The sequence below is a fragment of the Ambystoma mexicanum genome, chromosome 12 (genome assembly GCF_040938575.1).
Source record: "Ambystoma mexicanum isolate Mex_15411 chromosome 12, UKY_AmexF1_1, whole genome shotgun sequence".
Classification (NCBI taxonomy): domain Eukaryota; kingdom Metazoa; phylum Chordata; class Amphibia; order Caudata; family Ambystomatidae; genus Ambystoma; species Ambystoma mexicanum.
The window spans coordinates 32,034,363-32,061,592 of NC_090936.1; the positions used below are offsets into that span (position 1 = coordinate 32,034,363).

Sequence of the window (27,230 nt, forward strand, 5' to 3'; positions counted from 1 at the left end):
TTGTAAATACCCTTGGACTGAGTCAATGCCGAAGAGAAGGACCTTGAACTGATAGTATTTGTCCTCTATCATGAACCTTAGGTAGTTCCTGTGTGCTAGCAACATTGAAATATCAAGGTATGCATCCTTCATGTCCAATGTTGCCATGTAATCCCCCTGTGTCAGTAGAGGAATTACCTCTTGCAGCATTACCATACAAAACTTTTGGGGTTCGACAGATTTGTTCGTTGAGCGCAAGTTTAGCACAGGGCGCATTGTGAGATCCTTTTTGGGTACAAGGAAGTACACTGAATAAATACCCTAGTTTACCTGTAGAACGCGGACGACTTTGATTGTGCCCTTTTCCTGCAGGATCTCAACCTCTTGCAGCAGGATCTTCAGGTTTTCTGGAGTTAGACCCCTGGACTTTGGAGGTCTGAATCGAGATGGTCGGCTGAACTTGATGCAATACACTGGTGTGTGGTAATCCCCTCCCATGCATGTAGGAATGATGTTATATGTCCCCCAACTGGGGAGGCAAGGGAGGGGAACTGATTTGAGAATCATTTCTGGCTGGAGGCCCAGGGAGCCTCTGGGGGTGGCAATGCGACCCCTTCCTTTCCCACAGCGTTGTCCCCTGGGTGGATATGGATTAGAGGCGGCAGACCCCTGTCCTGAGGACCAATTGTTTCCCGAGCCATATTGGTTATGTGGGGAACGAGAATAGGACTGCCCGCAAAAGGAACAGCGAGAACCTCCCTGTTGAAAGGGCCTTTGAGTGATCTGATTCAAAGATTTCAAAGTCTCATGATCTTTCTTGGCAGTTTCCAGCGCCTCATCAACAGCCTTGCCAAACGGGTTAGAGTGTTCCACCGATTTGTTGATTAGCTTGTGTATCCGGTTTGAACCCAGAGTTCTTTAACCAGGCGTGACGTTTCAAAAGGGTACCCTGGGCTAAGGTTCTGCCTGCTGTCTCAGCAGCATCTAAGGTGTTTTTGAGGATGTTATGGTTTACTTGCTCACCCTCTGACAAAATTGTAAGGAGGCGAGAACGCACTGGTTCGGGGACCTCCGGCAGGTCATCCTGCAGCAGGTACCATCGGACATCAGAATAGCTGGTCAACAATGTGGTGTTGTTGGCTATCCGGGTGGAAAATGCTGCCACAGTAGTGATTCTCTTCCCAAGAGTATACCATTTTTTACATTCTTTGTCCGGCGGTGCTTCGCCTGAGGACAAGGGAACCCCTGCCCTTTTCCTTGTCGTCGTGACCACAAGAGAATCCGGGGTGGCATCACCCCCTAATATAAATGGGGTCCACCCACAGGCTCACAGCCCTGTTTTGTGAAGGTGTTAACAGGGATGCGGCGATGCACCTTTTGATGGAGTTAAGTAAAGGGATAGCCTGGCTAGCAGGAAGCTTCTCCATTAAAATGTCCTCTACGAAATCTGAATCTAGCACCGCCTAATGCTTAGCCATCTGGAAGTGCTTGTCTGCTTTTTTTAAAATGGCGTTAAACACCATCTGGTCATCTACAGGAGATGCCCGACGCAGAGGTGGGGAGTAGGATGGGTCCATACATATGGCATCAGGATCCAGGGTATGGGTAGGAGACAGCCAAGGCGGGTTATCCATCTGCGGATCATCCCCCCAATCCGGGGTCTTATCAGTGGGATCCTCAAAGGGATCATCCTCCTGTGAATAAGGAGGAAGAGGAATCTCTTCTTGATCTGTAAGGTCAAAGACCTCCCCATGAAGAGGGCAAGAGGTTCTTTGGCATTGTGCCACAGTGGGAAAAAGGACTTCTTCGTTAGACCTTTTAGGACTGAATTTCAAAGCGTAGTCCACAAATTTAGCCAGCCTGTCCATATATCCTTCAAATTTCTCCCTGGTCCATGGAGTGAGCAAGAAGGGTCAAGAGGGGAAAAGGGCTCCTCCAGGGGATCCTCTTGCCTAGAACGCCGAGATTTGTCAAGAAGTCTTAGATAAGGACTGGGGACTCTCAAAATAATCTTCCCGTCCTTCCGGGCGTTTAGACGTGTCTTTCGATGTGTCTTTAGCCTTGTCTTTTTGTTTACTAGCCGCTAAAACGACCCTAGCGAGACTCTTGCTGATGTTCGGCGTCACTGGGAGGGGTTTAGGCTATTTAGATGGTTGTGCCATAGGTTTAGACACAACCGGAATTTTATGCATCGGCACGCTCTTAGAAGGTGTCTCGACGGCCTTGTGGCTTTTGATGCCAGCACCCTTCCTTGCAGAATGCCCATATGCATGCCGCTGACACGGTTGCGAGGAGAGCTACCGATCACGCCAATCGACTGATCCGTTGCGGCGGTACATGGGGTTGTGTGCTTTGTTCTATGAATAGTGGGTGCGTCCCTGTCGCTGGGGTGTACATTCCCCATTGCAGGACTTTCGTTGTGCCTGGTGGGGCCGGGGACGGACGTCGGTGATGTGAGGTCAATGGCATCTGCATCAGAGCCACGGCCATCGCTTAGATCCTCATCACTTTCGGCAGCTGCAGAGGCAGGGGAGCTACCCTCGGCTTGCGACATGGCATAGGCCGCCCACCGTTTCACTCGACGCTCCTTCATCGTCTTAGGATGCAGGAGCTGACAGTTTTGGCAGTCCGCCTTGTCGTGGTTGAGAGGGAGACACTTATTGCACCGCCAGTGCTTGTCTTTACAGGGGTATTTTCCCTTACAGGAAGGGCAACATTTAAATGGTGTCCTGTCCATAGCTCAGGTGTGTAAAAGCGACGGAAAATCCAAAAGGGCAAAGAGAGAGGGAAGAAGGAAAGACATTCTTGAAAAGAATAGAAACCCCCAGACATCACTCTTCCTAATGTATAGTCCGGCCAGAAGGCCCGGCCACGCGGTCGTCAGCGTCGCCCGGAGCACCAGCCGTCGAAGTCTGTTCTTTCGCTGTCTTCGGCAGTGGTTAGGAAATAATCGCTGAAGAGAGGAAGAATAATATATAAATGACCAGAGGTCGGGAAGTATAACAATTTTGCAATTACTAAGAGCTACGCATAAGGCGACCAGCTAGCAGGGCGGAAAAACACGAACTGAGAAACTGACAGGTCCAATCTCAAATCTTCCTGCAGGAATGATGCTGGCCCACCAGACCACCCCCCTCCCCCAAGTATGCCTGCCCAATAGTCTCTAAGAAGATAAAACTACCAAGCTGGCAAACCCAAGGGGAAAGGGGAATTGGAGAACAAAACAAAGACAGATCTTCACTGGATAACACTGATGTCTGATGCTCTCTGGTATTGGATTATTCTCTCTTCAGTGTCTGTGAAATCTAAGGGAAAAAACAATAGCATATATATATTATGTATTACTGATCAATAATTCTGTCTCTCTCTTATTTACTTTCTTTTGAAATACCTGTTGCCTTTGCTTGTGTGCTGATAGGCATTCTTTTCTGATGATGTTGAAACAATAAATTCTATATTTCTTGGGAACTCATTTATGTGTAAACTTTCTTGGATTTCCTAAACTTCAGACAAATCTTCTTTTCAATAGTATCAATAGAATGTCATTGCTGTCAAACTCTCTCAAATATTTTCTCTGAGACAGTCTTTATCATTGGAGAACTTGCAACTTCAGAATTGTGCATAAATAAGTTTTTTAATCCTTCAGAAGATACCGTGCATCCCTCCGACGTATCTTCACTATTAAACGAACCGCGCATCCATCCGACGCCAAACGAACCGCGCATCCATCCGACGCACTTTTCCTTAAATAAAAATGAACGAATAGCGCACTTGCCGACGCTTCGTTTTCCTTCACTAAGAGCTACACAGGAACGGACGCTAAATTCTTGAAGTACGAGCCGCGCCGAGCACTATTTTCCAGAGTTGAGATGACGCGTACACGTAGTACGTAAAAAGCGTTAAGGTTCTTTTCTCTAACCTTAATACTAACGACGAACGCGAGGCAAAAGATACGCTCCCACTCGTGACTAAAATATATGGAGTTGGATAAAAATATAACTCGACTCCAACTCAATATATATATATATTAAATAGTTCTAGAACAAACCGCGCGTTAGTTAGTAATTAGATTAGCATCGCGTGGAGATCAAAACTAACAAAAAATAACTCGTAATTGCAGAATATAACAGCAGATAGTAACGATTACTTCTGAATAAAATACAGTTCTTTCTTGTCTATGAACATTTGTGTTTTCTTTTAAAAAGACAACGAATTTCACTCCATGTAATATATCTTCAATATTTAAATAACTTAGCTTGCTTCTTCTGTAACTTCTTGTCTTTTAAGAATCCTTGAATATAACTCTTTCTTTTCTGGAGTCTGGAATTGATAACTCTTCTTAATATAAGTAAATTATAGATTTTTCTTAAATCTCTCAGAGCTAAGAGACTGCAACCTGCCACAAGGGCAACTAAAATGAAAGGCAGTTTAGAACTCTGTTCAAAATTCCAAACTACCTCATCAATGTTTTCCTCCAATCACTGTTGCTGCACTAACCCTCCATCTTGCCTTGGGGAAAGAAGTGATTCCTGAAATCTTATTAAGGAATTTTTTGTACAATTATTTTAATTAATAATAAAAAATAACTTGAACATCATACTTCTAAATAGAATTACGTCCAAAAGTTTTATTGTTAAATGATGATTTCTAAATCAAGTATGTAAGTAATTGATGTCTATGAGAATTATCTTGGTATGATAACAGTGTGTCTTTTAAGATTGTGAACCTTTGAAACTCAAGAAATATACCATGGAATCCTGACAGAAACCTCGACACGTGAGGGATTTTGGGTACACTACACGTCACGTTAAGGATAGTGTTACAGGCACGCCCATGTCGCCGTCCCCTTTGATCCTCGAAAGACAAGATGCAATACTCCACTAGATGTCCGACTATATGCACAGCATGTGATTCTAAGCAGATTCACAAGCATCAGAAACCTTTTTTATCTTGAATGATAAACAACTGGCATGCTAAATAGAGCTGTACATTTAGAAACAAACTCTAAACTGATTCTGTGCATTTTTACCATTTCAACCATTTGAATTACCTGCAGAATGGCTTCGATGATTGTGACTGTTTTACCAGTGCCTGGTGGTCCAAACAGGACATAGGGCATAGGGCGACATTCTCCGCTAAGTATCCTTTTCACAGCCAGCCTCTGATGTTCATTAAGTGAGGAATTGAAAAATTCCCCAGATTTCTTTTCTGGTATGTATGTTCTAGTCACAGAGCCTACATAAGAAGGAAACAAGCCAGACAACGTTTTAGTACAAAGTAGTATTCACGCATAAAATAAATGAGATCATAGGTTCATTTACCAATTTATGTTAAAAATGAGCCACTTGAGGGATTAGGAAGCTTTCACTGTACCAATTTGAAGTTTGTAACCAGTTTAAAGAAATATAAACGGCAAGTTCTGGAGTATAGTTCGTAGTGTACTGATTACTTCCAAGACATTTTAATAAGACAGAGTCTTACCCTTCATTGTACAAGACTTCACAGTAGGAAGTGCAACTACCATTGGAGAGAGGCCCTTTGAGGCCGTTTAACCGTTTAAGTGCCAAGGACGAGGTATCTAGTCCTTGGGATTACCTCCAGGTTGCCAAGGACGAGAGAGCTCGTCCTTTTTGGCACTTTGTTTTGAGCGATCCCTGCAAAACAGTAATCCAACCCCCGCTCGATCCGTGGCCAGCAATGCCCACTAGACCACCAGGAATACCTTGCAGAAGCGGGGGGGTGGAGGGGCTGCTTACTAGGTAAGCACCCCCTCCCCCCAGGCCCCAAAGCATGGGGCCACAGGTATGAAGACCCATGGGGGCAGATGGGTGATGCTCTGCCCCCAGGGAAGGGGACAAATGAAAAAAAATAGTAAAAACAAAAAAAGCGAACTAAACAGGGATGGGGTGGGGGGCCCACTAGCCACCAGGTCTTTTTTATATGAAAGGGTGGTGGCCCTCTCCCTCCCACCCCAAGTGGAAAGGGGGGACACCCCTTGTAGCCCTCCCTGGGGGCAGATTTCTGCCTCCAGGCAGGAGTACATAAGATGCCCCCCCATCCAATTGGAGGGGGGTGTGGAGGCCCACCAGAAAAGTGTAGACAGGCCGCCCAAAGGATGGGGCCTGCAGTTTAGGGCCCCGCTGGGGCAGATGGGTGCCCACCTGCCCCCATCTACCCCTAGGGAATGGACCTTAGAAGAAAAGAAAATAAGGGAAAAACATGGATGGTGTTGGGGGGGAGTTACCCCCCCCAGACCACCAGATAATTGTTTTTATGGAAAGGGGGTGTCCCTTCTCAACCCATCCAAAATGGACTGGGGGTCATGTTATGCAGCCCTCCCTGGGGGCAGTTATCTGTTCCTAGAAAGGGGCATCTGACCCCACGGAGGGCTGCATGAGATGCCCCCCTTGCATTTGGTGTGGGGGTGGAGGGAGAGGGCAACCCCCTTTACATTAGAACATTCCCCAGAGGTTTAGGGTGCCCCTCAGTCCCCCCTAAAGTGCAGCCTACCATTTTCAATTTGTTTCTTTGTTTACCAAACTTCCTTTGGCGCAGATTGGGCATATTGGTGTGCCAATCTGCCCCCAGGGTGCCCAAACCTTACTGCCCCACCCACTGTGGGGCCTGTCCCACGTTTTTTGGTGGCCCTCTCCCCCCCACCCCAAATTGAGGGGGGGCACCTCATGCAGCCGTTCGACAGAGCCCCAGGGAGGCCTGATGAGGCGCCCCCTCCATCCATTTGGGGCAAGGGGGGCCACCACAAAATGTCGGACCAGCCCCCAATGGGTGAGGCAGTAGGTTTAGGGAACCCTGGGGGCAGATTGGCACACTATTGTGGCCATCTGCGCCAAGGGGAATTGGGTAAACAAAGTAAAAAGGTGAAAATGGTAGACAGCATTTTAGGGGGGGGGGGGCTGTGGGAGACCTCAAACCGCTGGGGAATTTTCTGATGGGAAGGGGTGGTGGCCCCCTCGACCCCCACCTACAATGGAGTGGGGGCCATGTCATGCAGCCCTCCCTGTGGGCAGATATCTGCTCCTAGGAAGGGAAACCAACCCCAGGGAGGAGTGCATGACAGCCCCCCCCCCCTATCTGCCTGCAGGGAGGGCTACATGAGATGCCCCACCCCTCCATTGGGGGAGGGTGGAGAGGTGCACCCCCCTTCACATTACAAAATTCCCCAGCGGTTTAGGGTGCCCCTCAGCACCCCCTACAGTGCAGCCTGCAATTTTCAATGTTTTTCTTCGATTACCAAACTTGCCTTGGTGCAGATGGCCACATTGGTGTGCAAATCAGCTCCCAGGGTGCCCAAACCTTACTGTCCCACCCACTGGAGGGGCCCAGTCACATTTTTTGGTGGCCCTGTCCCCCCCCACACCAAATGGAGGAGGGTGTACCTCACGCAGCCGTTCGTAGGAGGCCCAGGGAAGCCTGCATGAGGTGCCCCCTCACCCATTCAGGGTGAGGGGGGAGAGGGCCAACACAAAATGTCAGACAGGCCCCCCCAATGGGTGGCACAGTAGGTTTAAGGCACCCCAGGGGGCAGAATGGCACACTATTGTACCCATCTGCGCCAAGGGGAGTTGGGTAAACAAAGCAAAAAAGTAAAAATGGTAGACAGCATTTTAGGGGGGGCTGTGGAGCGCTGGGAAATTTTGTAAGGGGAAGGCGTGGTGGCCCTCTGCTCCCCCACCCAAAATGGAGTGGGGGCCATGTCATGCAGCCCTCCCTGGGGCAGATATCTGCTCCTAGGAAGGGACACCTGACCCCAGGGAGGAGTGCATGACAGGCCCCCCCCTTATTTTCCTTGGTGGCTTCGACACCCTAGGCCCAAATCTGTAGGTTGTCTCCCCAAGCCCTTAGGGGGTTACAAGTGGTGTAGCCTTTTTCCTTTTGCGTCCAGGTAGGGGCACCCACACATGTGAGGTACCTTTTTCATCGGGACATCTGTGGGAATGCGGGAAGGTAGGCCATGTGTTGTTGGCGGCGTGTTTCGGTGGGTGGCCAGAGTAAAATGTGCGGAAATTGTGTTTTTCCCCCCAAATTTGGACTTTGCTGGGGGGGTTCTGGGTAATACATTCTGGGCCGACTTGCGCAAGTCAGACCTCTGTGGATTCCCACAGGTGTCCTCCTTTCAGAAATGCATGGGGTTCCCAGTTTTCCTTGGTGGCTTGGACACCCTAGACCCATATCTGTATGGTGTGCGCTTCAGAGAAAATCCTGAAATTCAGCTGTCAGGAAAGACTTGGGGTTAGCCGTGTTTTAGGCTTTCCCCTTTGCGCCCAGGTAGGTGCACCCACACATGTGAGGTACCGTTTTCGTCGGGACACCTGTGGGAACGCGGGAAGGTAGGCCATGTGTTGTTGGTGGCGTGTTTTGGTGGGTGAGCCTAGTGAAATATGTGGAAATTGGGGGGTTTTTCGCTACATTTCAGACTTTGCCGGGGTTTCTGGGTAATAAATTCTGAGCCGATTTGCGCAAGTCAGACCTCTGCGGATTCCCACGGGTGTCCTCATTTCGGAAATGCATGGGATTCCCAGTTTTCCTTGGTGGCTTGGACACCCTAGGCCCATATCTGTATGGTGTGCGCTTGAACAGAATTCCATAAATTCTGCTGTCCAAAACGACTTGGGGTTGGCCGCGTTTTCGGCTTTCCCCTTGGCGCCCAGATAGCTGCACCCACACGTGAGGTACCGTTTTCGTCAGGATACCTGTGGGAACATGGGAAGGTATTACATTTGTTGTGTTTGCGTGGTTTTCATAACGTTTCGACCCATTTGCTGGTGCCCTTTGTCACACAACCCTTTAATTTCCCAAATGTGCCCTACATTTAGTCGCTCCTTTAGGCACCATGCACTTTTGTAACCTGCACAAGTCACCTACCCTTGAAAAGGTCTGCCTGTGCTCTTTCAAAAAATTTATGCTTGCCGTTCTCACCACATTGGTGTTAGGCAGAATCCTGCGCAGTTCCCTTAGGGAGCACTACAGAAGATTAAGACTACAGGTATGAGCAATAAATCCCCTTTGGTATCAGTCTGTACCACAAGGATTTAGTTGGTAGCTGTGGCTAAGCAGTCAGACTTATCTCAAGAGGGAGATGAGCAGTATTCAGGGTTTACACAATAGGACTACAATACTATGGCACAAGGAAACACTGACCAAAGCTTTCTATTAAAAAGAATATATATATTTATTTTACACACTTCTAGTTCAACACATTATTCACAGTTTTTAAAGCAAGTTAAACTCAGTCAAGAAAAGTATACACAACTCACTGGTTAAATTGTAGACAAGTTTGAGCAACAGTGAAAACTGAGCAAAACGGCACAGTGAAAACCACACACAAATGGGACTCTATCAATTAGTCACAAGGGAGGGAAAGAACAAGTTATAGAGGAATATACTCTTAGGCACCTTATGTCACATCACGGAATACCTGGCGTTTGTGGAACCGATGGCGACACGAACGCTAGTTTCGTTTTCATTACCTCCGTTTTGGCCATGCCCCCTTCCTACCTTTTTCTTCCCTCTGCCCTGATTTCATTGGTTGTGACGCTCCCCGACTCGGACTCTTTACCAGCTCCTTCCGGGTCGGGGATGCGTCGCAACGCTTCCGGGTTTCCGTATCCCTGAGCCTTGCTGCTAGTTTCCCGTTTCGCCTCCCTCTTGCCAGCTACTACTTCCATTCCTTTCTAATTTTGTTTTGTAGTACTGCGCCTTTCTAGGCGCCACTTTTTTCCACCTTTATTTCCTATTTAGCTAGCCTTTTGCTGTCTTCCCTTTTCCCGTAACTTTTCTTACACCTACCTTCTTCGCCTCCTTCCCGTCTGTTACCCCCCTTCCTTCCTTCTACGTTCTACCCTTTTCCCGTCTTCCCCTTCTTGTTTTCCTTATCTTTATTATATCTTTTTACCAGGTCTTTCCTTCCTTTCTCACTCCTTGTTCCTTTGAGTATCGCTACCATTGCCCTGCCGTGTACCAGACCCTTGCCTGTACTCCGGATTGTCTATTCTTGCTGCCTAAAGATACATGCCTATTACTCACCGTGTACCAGACTCCTGCCTGCATTTGGACTGCCTTCGTTTATCGATTTGAATTCAGACGCCTGTGCTTTGTTCCTGGTTGTCTGTGGACTACCGCCCTTCCAAGGTATCACTCCACGGAATACTTCCGGTCTACAGTTCTACCCACCTTTCCGGAGACCAATCTACGAACAATCTAAGATTTAGGGGTTTTTTGTGCCTTCTAGGCTTTTTCCCCTCCTAGGCGATTCCGGGAGAGGAGCCCCCTGGTCTTCCTTATTGGAGACACGGTGGCTTCCTTTCGGGGCCGTCCTTACCTCCATAAAAAAAAAGAACCTTCCAGGAGAAGAGAAAAGAAGGGTACCTGGAAAGAAGAAGAAGGTGAGGAGTTAGGGGAGGGGGTAATTTCAGAATCTGATTCATCTGACAAAGAGAGCATTGATTCAACTAACAGACCTGACAGATTGCGACGCCCAAAGAAAGTGATGGCCACCCCACAGCAGGTACAAGAGCTAGTAGCTGCCGTACAAAACTTAAATCTGGAAATGCAGAACCTAAAGGCTGCTAATGCCACCCTACAACAGCGATTTATGGACCGACTATTTTCGGATCTTCTGTGTCAAACCACCTTGGTATATCTAGACTTAATTCTTATCTTCTCCAAAACCCCGGAAGATCATGAAAGGCACGTCAAAGAAGTTTTTCATAGGCTTCAAACAAATCATTTGTCTGTCAAACTTACTAAGTGCGTATTCGCAGTCTCCTCCATCCCTTATCTCGGGTTCATACTCTCGGACCAGGGAATCGCCATGGATCCCTACAAGGTGTCTTCCATCCTGGAATGGCCTTCTCCGACTTCTGTCAAAGAGGTCCAACGATTTTTGGGTTTGGCTAATTTCTATAGGAGATTCATCCCAAACTTTTCTCAAAAAATCCTACCTATCACTTCTCTTCTAAAGAAGACGACAACATCATTCAAATGGTCTATCGAGGCCGAAAAGAGTTTCAAGACCCTCAAGAACGCTTTCTGCTCAGCCCCCATCCTACAGCAACCTAACCAACACCGGCCCTTCATTTTGGAGACGGATGCTTCCTCAGCAGCTATAGGAGCGGTCCTACTTCAAGAGATACAGAACGTTGAACATCCAGTGGCTTACTTCTCAAAAACCTTAACCACTAGTCAAAGGAATTATTCAGTCATAGAACGAGAGTTGCTAGCCATGAAAGCTGCATGTTTGGAATGGCGTCACCTCCTCCAGGGAGGAGAGTTTCCATTCACCATTCGGACGGATCATAAAAACTTACAGGTCCTAAAACAATTTGAGTGCTACAACACCCGACAGGCACGATGGGCACATTTCTTCGCACAATTCGATTTTCGTATCACCTACATTCCAGGCAAACTGAACTTGGTAGCAGACTCGCTTTCCCGCCGAAGCGACTACCTGTCAGAGACAGAAATTTCTACCGAATACATGTTCCCCAAGCCAAAAACCATTGGTGTGGTTACATCATTCCTCAGACAAGTACAAGAGGACTCTGGAGGTCGCTTCGAGTTGGAGAAACACCCCAAAAACGTGTCTTATGAAGTAAGAAAAGGTCTGTATCTAGTCAAGGGAAAACTGTACCTACCCACACAAACTTTCCGCAAAATGGCACTAAACTGGTGCCATGACTCCAAATTAGCGGGTCATCGAGGAGGAACCAACACTTTCGAATATCTCCAACGACACTTCTATTGGCCAAAGATGAAAGAGGACGTAGATCGATATGTTCAGTCCTGCATTGTCTGTCTTCGGAACAAATCTTCACGCCAAAGACCGATCGGTCTCCTCAATCCATGTGAAGTGCCCAAGAGTCCCTGGAGCACCATCTCTACTGATTTTATCGTGGATTTACCCCCATCTCAAGGTTATACATGTATTATGGTAGTAGTGGACTCATTCACCAAACTAGCTCATTTTTCTCCACTACCAGGGGTTCCCACTGCGGATAAGATGGCAGACATATTTCTCCAAGACATCTTTCGGTTACATGGTATGCCAAATAAGATAATATCGGACCGCGGTAGTCAATACACCTCCCGGTTCTGGAAGGCAGTCTGTACCAGACTAGGGATCGAAAGAGCTCTCACTTCAGGTTTTCATCCACAATCCAACGGACAAACAGAACGATTGAACGGGACGCTAGAGCAGTATCTACGGTGCTTCATCAATTCCCAACAAGATAACTGGAATATCTTGCTCCCACTAGCAGAATTCTCCTATAATAATTCAGTACATTCTGCTATCGGGTATAGTCCTTTTTTTTGCACCTACGGATACCATCCTCGTTCCATACTTCCTATCTCTGATCTTTCTTCTAATTTACCCGCTGTTGATTCATCCCTCTCTCTTCTCAAGGAAACCCATAAGAAGGCACAGGAAGGCCTTCGATCGGCTCAAGCGCGCTATTGCGTTCAAGCCAATAAACATCGTCGGCCGGTTCCGGGGTGGGAAGTAGGAACGAGAGTAATGCTTTCCACTAGATATCTCCCTCGCTGGGTCCATCCCTCCAAACTTTCTCCAAAGTTTCTAGGGCCATATGAGATAATCCAAAAGATCAACCCAGTGGCCTTTCGTTTACGACTACCCACTACACTAAAGAGGGTTCACCCTGTATTTCATGCCTCTCAACTCAAGTCTTTTCAGTCTGACCCTTGGGCACGTCGGGCTAAACAAAACCCGATCCCTCGGGGTTCCTCACAGACAGAGTTCGAAGTGGCCCAACTCTGTGACTCAAGGTATCGCAGGGGTAGATTGGAGTATTTAGTCAAGTGGAAAGGCTATCCATCCTCAGAAAATTCTTGGGAACCCATCACTCACATTAATGCACCGTTCTTGCTTCGCAAGTTCCATTTTTTTCACCCGGGGAAGCCAGGGGGTGGAGCTTATCGGAGGGGGCATACTGTCACATCACGGAATACCTGGCGTTTGTGGAACCGATGGCGACACGAACGCTAGTTTCGTTTTCATTACCTCCGTTTTGGCCACGCCCCCTTTCCTACCTTTTTCTTCCCTCTGCCCTGATTTCATTGGTTGTGACGCTCCCCGACTCGGACTCTTTACCAGCTCCTTCCGGGTCGGGGATGCGTCGCAACGCTTCCGGGTTTTCGTATCCCTGAGCCTTGCTGCTAGTTTCCCGTTTCGCCTCCCTCTTGCCAGCTACTACTTCCATTCCTTTCTAATTTTGTTTTGTAGTACTGCGCCTTTCTAGGCGCCACTTTTTTCCACCTTTATTTCCTATTTAGCTAGCCTTTTGCTGTCTTCCCTTTTCCCGTAACTTTTCTTACACCTACCTTCTTCGCCTCCTTCCAGTCTGTTACCCCCCTTCCTTCCTTCTACGTTCTACCCTTTTCCCGTCTTCCCCTTCTTGTTTTCCTTATCTTTATTATATCTTTTTACCAGGTCTTTCCTTCCTTTCTCACTCCTTGTTCCTTTGAGTATCGCTACCATTGCCCTGCCGTGTACCAGACCCTTGCCTGTACTCCGGATTGTCTATTCTTGCTGCCTAAAGATACATGCCTATTACTCACCGTGTACCAGACTCCTGCCTGCATTTGGACTGCCTTCGTTTATCGATTTGAATTCAGACGCCTGTGCTTTGTTCCTGGTTGTCTGTGGACTACCGCCCTTCCAAGGTATCACTCCACGGAATACTTCCGGTCTACAGTTCTACCCACCTTTCCGGAGACCAATCTACGAACAATCTAAGATTTAGGGGTTTTTTGTGCCTTCTAGGCTTTTTCCCCTCCTAGGCGATTCCGGGAGAGGAGCCCCCTGGTCTTCCTTATTGGAGACACGGTGGCTTCCTTTCGGGGCCGTCCTTACCTCCATAAAAAAAAAGAACCTTCCAGGAGAAGAGAAAAGAAGGGTACCTGGAAAGAAGAAGAAGGTGAGGAGTTAGGGGAGGGGGTAATTTCAGAATCCGATTCATCTGACAAAGAGAGCATTGATTCAACTAACAGACCTGACACCTTAGCAACACTTCCCAATAAGATTGTGAACAAGTTTAGGCAAGGCAGTATTTTAGCAGGTATAATACTGAAGTGAAAACCGAGCAAAATGGCACTTCACAAGTTTAAAAAGTGGGAAGGAAAAGGTGGTTATAAGAGTTGGGTGCACCAACACATTTCTAGGTGAGAAGCAATCTAGAGAAGGCAGTTGTAACAGATCTAGCCAGAGTCAATAGGCCTGTGTCAAAGTCAGTGGTACAGGGCAAAGAGCCCAGGAGCAAAATGTTCTTGTAGCTGCAATCAAGTCTTTGTTAAACGATTCGAAAAGGTGGTTGCAGAAGGTGAAAGACAATGTTAGATGATAGGGGCAGCCAACCCAGCAGGTAGGTAAAGGATTTAAAACACCTTTAGCGGTACCAGACGAAACGGGCGGCCTGGCGGAACAAAGTACCTTAAAATGTAGAAGAGGCTCCTGCGGTGGCGGTTGTTCCTGGTAGTTCCTGCAGTTCGGGAGATCCAGCAGAGGAAGAGAGACTCTCGTCGTGGAGGAAGGTTCGAGTTACTGCACTGCCCAGGGATGAAACCAGCCGCAGTGCTGGCAAACAAACTAAAAGGTACGCTCCTATAAATCGCGGTCCGGGTGGACGGGTGCCTGGCTATCCGGTCTCCGAGTGCAGGACACTGGCGATTCGCCCAAGGCAGGTCCTGGAAGGCGATTGGCAAACTGGTTGGCCCCACCAGCTCGGGAAGAAGGCTTTTGCAGATGAAGATCTTCTCTCGTCGTGTGGAGAAAAGTGGTGAGACGCTGCAGAAGGGCTTCACCAGTGGTTTAGTTGGTGCAGATGTCTTTGGCTTCTCTCCTCTTCGGCTTCTTAGTTCCAGAGGCGACGTCTTGCTCTTCCAGTCCTCAGGACCTTGCTTTTATGCAAAAAGATCCCCATTCATACAGCCTAGCTGTCACTCACACAGTGGAGTGGTCATCCTGGCAGGAGACCCTCCAGCCTATCAGGGCAGAAAGCGACATGGGTTGCTGAGGCAACCCTGTCCAGGGGGCCTACTCCCCCTCCCGCACAATGAGTCCACCCCAGACTCAGTGGTGCCAAAAGGAGGGCTTCTTGGCAGAAGCCCGCCAAAAGGACGGACAAAGGACCCCCGACCTGGGTTAGGATTTTAGAGAAAGACACGAGAAAGAATTTATATAAAAGTTAAGGCAAATAAAACCTACCGGAGTAAAGTTAATATAAAAATAAACCGGCAGTTTGTTAGTTGCTGTCAGTAAATGTGGTAGCCTCAAACAATGGGAAAATCCCATAGGGAAATATTTGCGGTCGAATATTTTTGGTAGTAACCACTGCCACCAGCCAGAAACTTTTGAGAGAGGGACTGTACGGTACCCTCTCGAAAATGAACATAAGGGAAAAACTATCAACCCTTGTCAGTACCTCCATAGTAAGATGGGTTGTACTGGTTTTGTTCATAAAGAGTGACTAGTAAAGTCAATGGGGACTTTACATGCCCTGGGAAACAGTAGTCAGTCCCAGGGTATGGAGTCTGTGTTTGGGGGTCGCTATGACACCCCTGTGTTACTGCCGGAGGGTGCTGTGTAACACATGTGTAAAAAGATGGTTCCTATGAGGGTGGGATAAATCCCATAGACATTAAACCCAAAAAATAGCCTAGAACACACATAGCACATATGCCTAAGAGTGGGAAAAATAGTCTCACTCTTAGCAGGAGAAAAAAACAAACCCTTCAAATCCAGCAAAGCTGCTGGGGGACTCTCTAGGTAAGAGAAATTAGCCATTGAATGAGAATTCTCCCTAACAATTGTTTTTCCTGATTTACACATGCTAAGTACGTCTGTTCAGGCTGCAAGCATAAAACTCCTGTGTACCATGGCTCAGTGTTTGGCTTGTGGTATTGCTTGTTTTGTGAAACACTACAAAAAATGTGTGATATCCTAACTGCAAGAGTCGGGGGAATGTAGCAGATCATTGTTTTTCTCAAAATTCATAGAACCCATTGCTGTACCAAGCCAACCATGTCCACCACGTACCCTTTTTTCTGTCATTTTCCTGCTTTTTCCCCAAACTATGGAATTTTCCCCAACCTAGTTGTTGCCTGACCTGCGCAAATCACACCTTCCTAAACTTGGAATTTTGTCTACTTTTCATAAATGTATGCCTTTGTCCTCCAATTCAGCTTTCCTACCCTTTTCTTCCATTCCGTCCACGCATGTCCAATTCGATAAAATCGCCAAAATCGCCTACCTCTCACAAAACGGTTGATAACCACATCAAAATATTTTTTTCTCGTTTCCACTCAACCTGGCCTTGAAAGCCAGGAAATTGGGGAATTCAGCACAGCAAACCATTTGTTCCTAGCTCTTACAAGGAAAAAACCACAGGCTTCTTTGTACATCATTTTTTTCGCATTTTTGGAGAAAAAAACAAATGTTCGCCCTTTTTGGTTATTTTTTCTTATTCTCACCCCCCTACAGCAACCTAGGATTCCTGGATGGCGGTACGACATTTTTAACTTGTCGTAGTTCAGGGAGTGCATAATCAGGACATGCTCCAAGTTAACTTATTGAGTTATTTACTCATGGAGTACTGTAAGGGTGTCGAAGAAGGAAGCTGACACAAAGGTGTCATGGTTTTGGTTATAAACATTTATTTGTCAAATAGAAAAAAACATATATGTCCCCATCTCTAAGAGGGGTTTTCCCTGCCTCGAACTAAAAATAAAGGAATGTCTGTCAAATGAAAGTTCCACCGCCCTGTGTGAAATCCTACTCTAACCCTCACACTATAACAAAGATAAACTAACAGAAAATTCCTTCTTCAGGAGATTGGCTCCCTTCTCCTGCTTCTTGAACAGTGTCCAATTAACTTTCACTTATATCAGAAATGCCAGGGGGAATGACTCTCTTCCCCTGGTTTATGGGGTTCACCCAGTCTTTATGCAATTTCACATCCTGGAGAATGACTCCTTTCTCCTGATGTAGATTTACACAATTTCCAATAAAACCAGGGGGAATGACTCCCTTCCCCTAGCATCTTCAACATATGTACAGGGCCTGTACCAGGAAAATGCCTCCCTGCTCCTGGTGTTGCATGGTGCAGTTCACAATATGACCAGAGGGAATGTTTCCCTTTGTTAGGCAGAAACCTGTGCAGTTCCCTTGGGGAACACTGCAAAAGATTTAAGACTACAGGTAGAGCAGTAAACCCCTTTGGTAGCAGTCTGTACCACCCAGATTTACCTGGTAGCTGTGGCTGAGCAGTCAGACTTCTCTCAAGAAGAGTTAGGCAGTATGCAAAGTATACACAATATGTACCAAAACACAATAGCACAAGCAAACACTGACCAGAGCTTGGTTTCAAAAGAATATAGTTATTTATTTTAAAAACACACATAAGTAAAAACACTCTAGCAACGAATATGGTAAAAACACTTCAACACAGTTATAATGAACGTAAATTCAATCCTTTCTCCTATCTAGACAACTCTAGGTTAACACCACTTAATTAAAACAGAGGTGAGTGCTTAACGTTAGATGACACTCTAGTAGTTTCCAAGAAAGGGAGAGAAAAAGCAGAAATAGGTTAGACACACCACTCTAAGGTCCAGAACACTTGCAATAGGCTTAAAGAAGAATAAAGTCACAGGTGAGCAAAAGTCACTAGGCAGGGCCCACTCTTAGAGTAGCCGGAGCGAAAATGTGCCCAAGATCACACTGTTAGTTAGAGATTCAAAGTCTTGCAAAGAGTCAAAAAGAGTTTAGAGTGGCTCAGAAAGTTCAGCCAAAGTGTCCCAGGCACTCCCAGGTTCGAAAGCCGGGGACTAAATCTACCCCGTACAGTCGGTGGCAAGGGAAGCCAGGCGGAACACAGTACCTTAAGCGAAAAGGATCCTCCAGCGGGGGCAGTTGTTCCAGGCAGTGACAGCAAGGCTCGACGTCGGTCAGGGGAGAAGAATATCTCGCTGAAGAGCAGAAGAGAAAGGTCGTAGCACTGCCCGGGAAGAAACCAGCCGCGGAGTCCTCCGGTTAAAGGGTTGGTACCGACTTTCGCGGTATGGGGGTAAAGTGTGGTATTCCGGATGCCGGGGTGCTTGGCACAGGCAAGGCGGCCACGAGATACCTCAAAAAGAACGGAAAGAAGGCGAAAACTGGTTGTCCCCACCAGTCAAGGGAAGGAGCCACTCCGTTAAGAGTTCTCCTCGGTCGTCGGGAAAAAGTGGTGAAACGGTTCAGCAGGGCTCCACCGGGTGGTGTCGTCGAAGCAGGTCGGCTCAGCTCTTCCCTCGTCGGATTCTTGGTCCTGTGGCGACTTCTGAAGTCCCAGTCCCCAAAGCCCTGCTTTTATGCAGCAAGCCCCCATTCACCCAGCCTAGCTGTCACTCAAACATGCTAAGTGGTGAGCCGGGCGGCTCACCACTTGGGCCAATCAGGACGGAGTGCGACTTGAGTTACCAAGGTAACTCAGTCCAGGGTGCCTAAATCCCCCTCCACCCCTCCTAAGTACCCCAGACAGAGTGGCACCACTTTGGAGGGCTTCGGTGGAGAAGCCCGCCAAAAGTGGAACAAAGGGCTCCACTTTGGGTCAGAGTTACAGAGGCGAACACCAACGCCATTTTAGAATCAAGTTTTGGCAAAAAGTCCCAACCGGAGTTATAAAAATAAATATATAAACCGGCGGTATGTTTAAGGCTACCGTAAATAAATAATTAAATGTGTTAGCCTAAAACAATGGGAAATCCCATAGGAAAATATTCGCGGTCGAATATAAAAAGTAGTTTCCACTGCCACCAGCCAAAACTCGATCAGGGGGGACGGAGACGTGCCCCCTCGACTAACAGACCCTGGGGCAATCGAATTGCCCCAGCCAGTACGTCCACAATATGATGGTTTGTACTGGTTCTGTTCAGGATTCAAGACTAGCAAAGTCTTTGGTGACTTTACATGCCCTGGGAGACAGTAGTCAGTCCCAGGGTATGGAGTCTATGTTGGGGAGTCCCTAGGACACCCCTGGGTCACGGCACAGAGGGTGCTGTGTGACCCACATCACAAAAATACATGAGGCCCTATGGAGTAAAAGACCCCATAGCCCATTCAACACAAGGTTTAACCAAGAAAACACACTTCAACATGTCCAAGAGGGAGGGTAAAAGAGTCTCACTCTTGGCAGGAGAAAAAAATTAAACCCCAGAAATCCAGCAAAGCTGCTGGGGGACTCACTAGGTAGGGAAATTCAGCCTAAACAGAGAATTCTCCCTAACACTCGCCCCCCCCAGACTAAGGGACAGGAGGATTTAATCCACTCCTGGATGAACCTCATACCTCTAGTCGATGATATACATCCTAGAGAGTCCATCAGCATTTTGATGGTGACACCCTGACCTGTGCTCAATGGTGAAATCAAACCCTTGCAGGCAGATTGACCATCTCAATAGTTTTGGATTTTCCCCCTTCATTTGCATTAACCATTTCAAGGGTTGGTGGTCAGTCTGAATAACAAAAGTAGAACCATACAAGTATGGCCTAAACTTCTTCAGTGCCCACACAATAGCAAAGCATTCTCTTTCGATAGTTGCCCACCTTGTCTCAGGATCCTTCAGTTTCCTACTGATGAAGCAAATGGGGTGCTCCCTACCCTTCTCATCCAGTTGGCTTAGAACTGCACCTATACCTATATTGGAAGCATCAGTTTGTACAATGAAAGGTTGGTGGTAGTCAGGAGCTCTCAATACTGGAGCTTGGCAAAGAGCTCTCTTCAGTTTTTCAAAGGCCTGATTGCACTCCTCATTCCATTTTACCTTTTTAGGGAATTTGGGAGAGGAGATTACATTCAGTGGAGAAGCTATGGTCCCATAGTTCTCAATGAAATTCCTGTAATATCCAGTGAGGCCTAAAAAAGCTCTCACTTGGGTTTGAGTAGTTGGTGTTGTCCAATTTTGCACAGCTTCAATCTTGCTGGGCAAAGGCCTTATTTCTCCACCTCCTACCTCATGTCCAAGGTAGACCACTTTACTTTGACCAATCTGGCACTTACTGGCTTTGATTGTCAAATGGGCCTGTTCCAGAGCCTGCAACACATGTCCTAGGTGGTTCACATGTTCTTCCCAGGAGTGGCTGAAGACTGCAATGTCATCCAAGTATGCCATGCAGAAATCTTCCATCCCAGCCAGAACCTGGTTCACCATCCTTTGGAATGTGGCAGGTGCATTTTTTAGTCCAAAAGGCATGACCTTAAACTGGTACAAGCCAACTGGGGTCGAAAATGCAGTTTTCTCCTTGGCATGGTCTGTCAGGGCTATTTGCCAATAGCCTGACGTCAGGTCAAATGTGCTGAGGTACTTGGCTGCACCAAGTTTATCCACCAACTCATCTGTCCTGGGCAAAGGGTGGGCATCAGTCTTGGTGACTGCGTTTAGAGCTCTATAGTCCACACAGAATCTCAAGTCTTTGGATCCTGCCTTTGGTACTAACACAACTGGGCTAGACCATGGACTAGTAGAGGGCTCTATTACCCCGAGATCAAGCATCTTCTTGACCTCTCCTTTGATGTGGGCTCTGATATGTTCTGACATTCTGTATCCTCTGCTTTTGACTGGCAGACAGTCACCAGTGAGTATCTCGTGCTGGCCCCAAGGGGTCAAGCCTGGTGACAGTGAGAACAGGGAGGCAAACTGATTTAACATAGATTTGCACTCCTCTTGTTGCTCAGGTGTCAGGTCTGAAGAGAGATTGACTCCTTCAACTTTTTCATCTAAAGGTACACCTCTGAGGAGATCAGGGAGAGATTCACTCTCTTCCTCCTCTGCAGCTGAAGCTAGAAGCAAGGCTCCTACATCAGGTCTGGAGATGTATGCTTTTAGTCGGTTGGTGTGGAAGACTCTAGGAGCTTCCCTGGGTCTGCCCAGATCCACCAGATAGTTGACCTCTCCAAGTTTTCCCACAACCTTGAAGGGTCCCATCCATTTGTCTTGCAAGGCCCTCTGCCTTGTTGGGAGCATAACTAGAACTAGCTGGTCTTGAGTAAACTCAACCATGTTAGCCTTCTGGTCGTGCCAATGTTTGACCAGGGCTTGACCAGCTTTCAAGTTGTCACTTGCTTCTGCCATCATGTGTGACATTCTCCTCCGGAGACCTATCACATAGTCAGTCACTCTGACTGGCTTGAGGGGAGGAGCACCTTCCAACCCCTCCTTAATCAGGGCCAAGGGACCTCTGACCGGATGGCCATAGAGAAGCTCAAAGGGAGAATAACCTACTCCCTCCTGAGGGACTTCTCTATAAGCAAAGAGAAGGCATGGCAGTAGAAGGTCCCACTTTTTCTTAAGGGGTTCTTCCAAAGCACCTATCATGCTCTTCATGGTTCTGTTAAACCTTTCAACCAACCCGTTTGTCTGAGGGTGGTAGGCGGTTGAGAACTTGTAGGTAACTCCACAGGTTTTCCACATGGCCTTCATGTAGTGGGACATAAAGTTTGACCCCCTGTCAGAGATTACCTCCTTAGGAAACCCAACCCTGGTAAAAATACCAAGGAGGGCCTTAGCCACAGCCGGAGCTGTAACAGTCCTCATAGGAATGGCCTCAGGGTATCTAGTAGCATGGTCTACTACAACAAGGATAAACCTGTTGCCTGAGGAGGTTGGAGGATCAAGGGGACCAACAATGTCAATCCCTACCCTCTCAAATGGGACTCCCACAACTGGGAGAGGCACTAAAGGTGCCACATTCTTGGAACCAACCTTACCAGAAGTCTGGCAGGTATGGCAGCTCTTACAATATCTATCTACTTCAGCCCCCATCTTTGGCCAATAAAAGTAGAGTGAGAGCCTTTCCTTGGTCTTCTTGAAACTCAAGTGGCCAGCCAAAGGTATCTCATGGGCTAGTTGTAAGAACTGTTGTCTGTTTTCTTGTGGGACTACAAGGCGTTTGTAGTCTCCAGGTTCAGACTCAGTGGGTTCACTGTAGAAGAGGCCATCTTCCCAGTGCAACCTATACTTCCCAGGCTCTTGCCCATCAGCTTGAGAAGCTGCCTGGTGGCGGAGACCTTCCAGAGTTGGACATTCTCTTTGCCCCTTACGAAAAGCTGCCCTGCTAGGCCCACCTTCTGCCAGTAAAGACTGCAGCTCAGGATGGTCCTCAGGGTCCAAATCTCCAATAAGGTTGGGGCCTCCTTCTAGCTCTTCCTCAGAGTCTAGCTCAACCACACAGGGTTGTACCTCCCTCTCAGCCTCAGCTGGAGGTGGAGTTACAGGTGTAACTTTGGACAACCTAGGGGAAGTCCTTGTTGGAAGCACTGGAGTGCTTGCTGCTGGCTTTTTCCTAGGAGTCTTGGGTTGCCCCTTTGCTCCTGATCTGGTAGTTACTGCAGTAAGTTGCTCCAGTGGTAGAGGAGTGATTTCTGTCATCATCTCCTGAGATAACCCTCTCAGGGTTTTCTCCCTTGCAGGTTTTGTGAGTTCCTGGAACCTTTTGCTAGGAGGTCTGGGGTTATGAGATACAACTCCAAGAGCTTTGAGGTCATTACCCAACAGAACCCTACCTGGCACTTCACATTGTACACTGACAGGTATTTTTACAGCTATATCATTACATTGGATGAGAACTGGTAACTGGGGACACATCTGCACAGGCCCACCAGCTAACTTGGTGAGGCATTTGGGTGCCTTAGCAACATCCTCTGCCTTGAAAAATGATTCATCCACCACAGTTATGCTGGCTCCAGTGTCCCTAATGGCAGGAGTCTCCTGACCATTCACCTGGACACTGTCCTTATAATACTCTTTAGTATTATCTGGGATAGAGTTATAGACATCTAAATTCTGTTGCTCCCACAACCCCAGAGAGACTAAAGAAACACTAGCTGAGACTCCAGTGGGTTCATCAGCTAGTAATAGAAAGTTTCCACTTGCCATATGTACTTCCTCTTCTGGAGCGAAGGCTAAGGAGGCAAGCTGGACCCCTGAAGGTTTACCCTTACATCTGGGATCTCCTTTCACATGGTCAGTAGCCTTACAAACAAAGCATGAGCCAAAGGCTCGCTGGAATGGAGGCTTGTTCTGACCTCCTTCTGGTCTGGGACCAGAAGGTACACTAGCCTGATTTGGTTTCCCTTGTGGCTTACCCTTATAGTTTTGTTTGGGGCCCTCTTTGGAATTTGTAGTATTAGAATTCTCTTTGGAGTCCTTCTTAGACTGTTTTTCCCCATCCTTCTTCTGAGTTACCCCAGAATCCTTGTGAGTGGCCCTGTTGGCAACCCACAAGTCAGCAGCCTTAGCTAGTTTCCGGGAATCTAATTCCCTGGAATCAGCCAAGTGTTGTCTGAGCTCAGGAGAGCAGGCATCATAAATAGTCTCCAACATAAACAAATTCTTCATACCTTCATAAGTGTTCACCTTGTAACCCTTAATCCATCCCTCTAAGTTTTTTAAACATTCATTCACCCAGGTAGCCCAAGGGGTACCATCATGCTTTTTGAGGCTCCTAAACCTCTTAAGATACTGGGAAGGGGTCTTCCCAAACCTAGCTATCAAAGCTAGTTTCACACATTCATAGTCCTTCCTATCCTCCTCCCCCATCTCCATTACCACATCAGTTGCAACAGGGGGAAGCCTAGAGAACAACCAGGTGAGTAAGTCATTTCCTGTGATGTTCTGGAGCCCATGATTATATTCAAACAGAGACAACCAATCCAACACATCCAACTTAGGCTCATACATACCAACCAATTCTTTAGGCATCCGGGGTCTTTTAGGACTGGAACTTCTAGAGGAGCCAGAGAGAGAAACATTCTCAACAGATAATTTCTTCATTTCTAAGTCATACTTGAGCTCCATTTCCCTTAGCCTTAGTTCTTTGTCAGTTTGAGCATTAAGTTTCTTATACTCCAATTCTAGCTTCATTTTCTCCAGTTCAAAGTACTGAGGACTAAATGTGGGACCTGGTAAAGGTCCAGTAGGTACAGCAGGTAGAGCAGGCAGAGGCCTAGGGGGGACAGTTACAACAGCCTCACCCTCCTCTTCTGACTCTTCCTCAGAATCATCAACATTTTGCTCCATGTTAACTTCAATACTGTCATCTACAGTTGCTGGAGTGGTAGGCTCCTCTGAACCATCACCCAGACTTTGGTTAGCTAACAATCTTTCAATCAGCTCCATTTTCTTGCCCTTAGTCAGGAGATCCTTATGTTTACAGAGCACTCTTAAACAATCAGCAGTTTTGGCTGCAAGGGACTCTTGACTATAGCTTTCTATAACTGACATGTTAGAGGTTTTACTTTTTCAGTGCTAAGCTTTGTGGTTAGTTGCACTAAGGTATCTAAAGCACAATAAAATGTATACTCAATACAAATCCCACCGCTGTACACCAGTGTTAGGCAGAAACCTGTGCAGTTCCCTTGGGGAACACTGCAAAAGATTTAAGACTACAGGTAGAGCAGTAAACCCCTTTGGTAGCAGTCTGTACCACCCAGATTTACCTGGTAGCTGTGGCTGAGCAGTCAGACTTCTCTCAAGAAGAGTTAGGCAGTATGCAAAGTATACACAATATGTACCAAAACACAATAGCACAAGCAAACACTGACCAGAGCTTGGTTTCAAAAGAATATAGTTATTTATTTTAAAAACACACATAAGTAAAAACACTCTAGCAACGAATATGGTAAAAACACTTCAACACAGTTATAATGAACGTAAATTCAATCCTTTCTCCTATCTAGACAACTCTAGGTTAACACCACTTAATTAAAACAGAGGTGAGTGCTTAACGTTAGATGACACTCTAGTAGTTTCCAAGAAAGGGAGAGAAAAAGCAGAAATAGGTTAGACACACCACTCTAAGGTCCAGAACACTTGCAATAGGCTTAAAGAAGAATAAAGTCACAGGTGAGCAAAAGTCACTAGGCAGGGCCCACTCTTAGAGTAGCCGGAGCGAAAATGTGCCCAAGATCACACTGTTAGTTAGAGATTCAAAGTCTTGCAAAGAGTCAAAAAGAGTTTAGAGTGGCTCAGAAAGTTCAGCCAAAGTGTCCCAGGCACTCCCAGGTTCGAAAGCCGGGGACTAAATCTACCCCGTACAGTCGGTGGCAAGGGAAGCCAGGCGGAACACAGTACCTTAAGCGAAAAGGATCCTCCAGCGGGGGCAGTTGTTCCAGGCAGTGACAGCAAGGCTCGACGTCGGTCAGGGGAGAAGAATATCTCGCTGAAGAGCAGAAGAGAAAGGTCGTAGCACTGCCCGGGAAGAAACCAGCCGCGGAGTCCTCCGGTTAAAGGGTTGGTACCGACTTTCGCGGTATGGGGGTAAAGTGTGGTATTCCGGATGCCGGGGTGCTTGGCACAGGCAAGGCGGCCACGAGATACCTCAAAAAGAACGGAAAGAAGGCGAAAACTGGTTGTCCCCACCAGTCAAGGGAAGGAGCCACTCCGTTAAGAGTTCTCCTCGGTCGTCGGGAAAAAGTGGTGAAACGGTTCAGCAGGGCTCCACCGGGTGGTGTCGTCGAAGCAGGTCGGCTCAGCTCTTCCCTCGTCGGATTCTTGGTCCTGTGGCGACTTCTGAAGTCCCAGTCCCCAAAGCCCTGCTTTTATGCAGCAAGCCCCCATTCACCCAGCCTAGCTGTCACTCAAACATGCTAAGTGGTGAGCCGGGCGGCTCACCACTTGGGCCAATCAGGACGGAGTGCGACTTGAGTTACCAAGGTAACTCAGTCCAGGGTGCCTAAATCCCCCTCCACCCCTCCTAAGTACCCCAGACAGAGTGGCACCACTTTGGAGGGCTTCGGTGGAGAAGCCCGCCAAAAGTGGAACAAAGGGCTCCACTTTGGGTCAGAGTTACAGAGGCGAACACCAACGCCATTTTAGAATCAAGTTTTGGCAAAAAGTCCCAACCGGAGTTATAAAAATAAATATATAAACCGGCGGTATGTTTAAGGCTACCGTAAATAAATAATTAAATGTGTTAGCCTAAAACAATGGGAAATCCCATAGGAAAATATTCGCGGTCGAATATAAAAAGTAGTTTCCACTGCCACCAGCCAAAACTCGATCAGGGGGGACGGAGACGTGCCCCCTCGACTAACAGACCCTGGGGCAATCGAATTGCCCCAGCCAGTACGTCCACAATATGATGGTTTGTACTGGTTCTGTTCAGGATTCAAGACTAGCAAAGTCTTTGGTGACTTTACATGCCCTGGGAGACAGTAGTCAGTCCCAGGGTATGGAGTCTATGTTGGGGAGTCCCTAGGACACCCCTGGGTCACGGCACAGAGGGTGCTGTGTGACCCACATCACAAAAATACATGAGGCCCTATGGAGTAAAAGACCCCATAGCCCATTCAACACAAGGTTTAACCAAGAAAACACACTTCAACATGTCCAAGAGGGAGGGTAAAAGAGTCTCACTCTTGGCAGGAGAAAAAAATTAAACCCCAGAAATCCAGCAAAGCTGCTGGGGGACTCACTAGGTAGGGAAATTCAGCCTAAACAGAGAATTCTCCTTAACACCCTTCACGGGCATCTTCATCACAGCTCTTTGTTCGGTACCATGAGAATGCCTCCCTTCTCCCAGTATTGCTTAGCACAGTTCTTTCTCACTGTTGGGGCTACAGACCATTCTCTGGTGGCCAGTGGTTTCCTCGTGGGCACTGTGCAGAGGAAGATTTTTTCTGATGCTCTGTTTATTAATGTTGGGGTCCCAGACCCTTCTCTAGTGGCCAGTGGTTCCCTCCTTGCCACTGCGTTGAGGAAGATTTCCTATTATGCTAGCTTTCTCACTGTTGGGGTCCCAGACCCACCTCTCCATATGGTCATTAACGTCCTTGCTAATACTGGGCCGGCGAAAAAAAGCCACCTTAGCCTCTGTGTCATCCCTGGGTCCTCTCTAGTTCTCGTGTAACCCTCTGCCCCCTTTAGCTCTTACAGGGCTCATGTACGTTGCCGGGACTTCCTAGGACCGGGGCACACTTCTCTAGCTCTGTGGGCTTTTCTCCTCTGCACTCGTGGCATCACCACATCTTCCTGGCTTCAGGACTCGGTATGCCTCCACTCATAGGGCGGAGAACTTCTTCGGGATCCTCTTGCCGCTCTCTGCTTATCCCCAGCAGCATTTGAATCTCCTGTGCTAGGGAATTCAGATGCCGGCTGCTTTCCCCAACAGGGCTGGTTACCGCTGTGCCTGCCACCACTGTGCTTCTCGTTACGGCAGCTTTCAGCTCTGTGCCCGGGTC

At 47.5% G+C, this 27,230-nt stretch overlaps 1 protein-coding gene across 1 annotated transcript in view; it reads right to left on the reverse strand.

Annotated features, from left to right (window-relative positions):
* MOV10L1 (Mov10 like RNA helicase 1) overlaps positions 1-27,230 on the reverse strand; it is a 1,432,366-nt gene that overhangs the window by 507,969 nt on the left and 897,167 nt on the right. Inside the window, exon 16 of the mRNA XM_069627860.1 lies at positions 5,030-5,214. Coding sequence (XP_069483961.1) covers positions 5,030-5,214 — 185 coding nt within the window. The remainder of the gene's footprint in view (positions 1-5,029; positions 5,215-27,230) is intronic.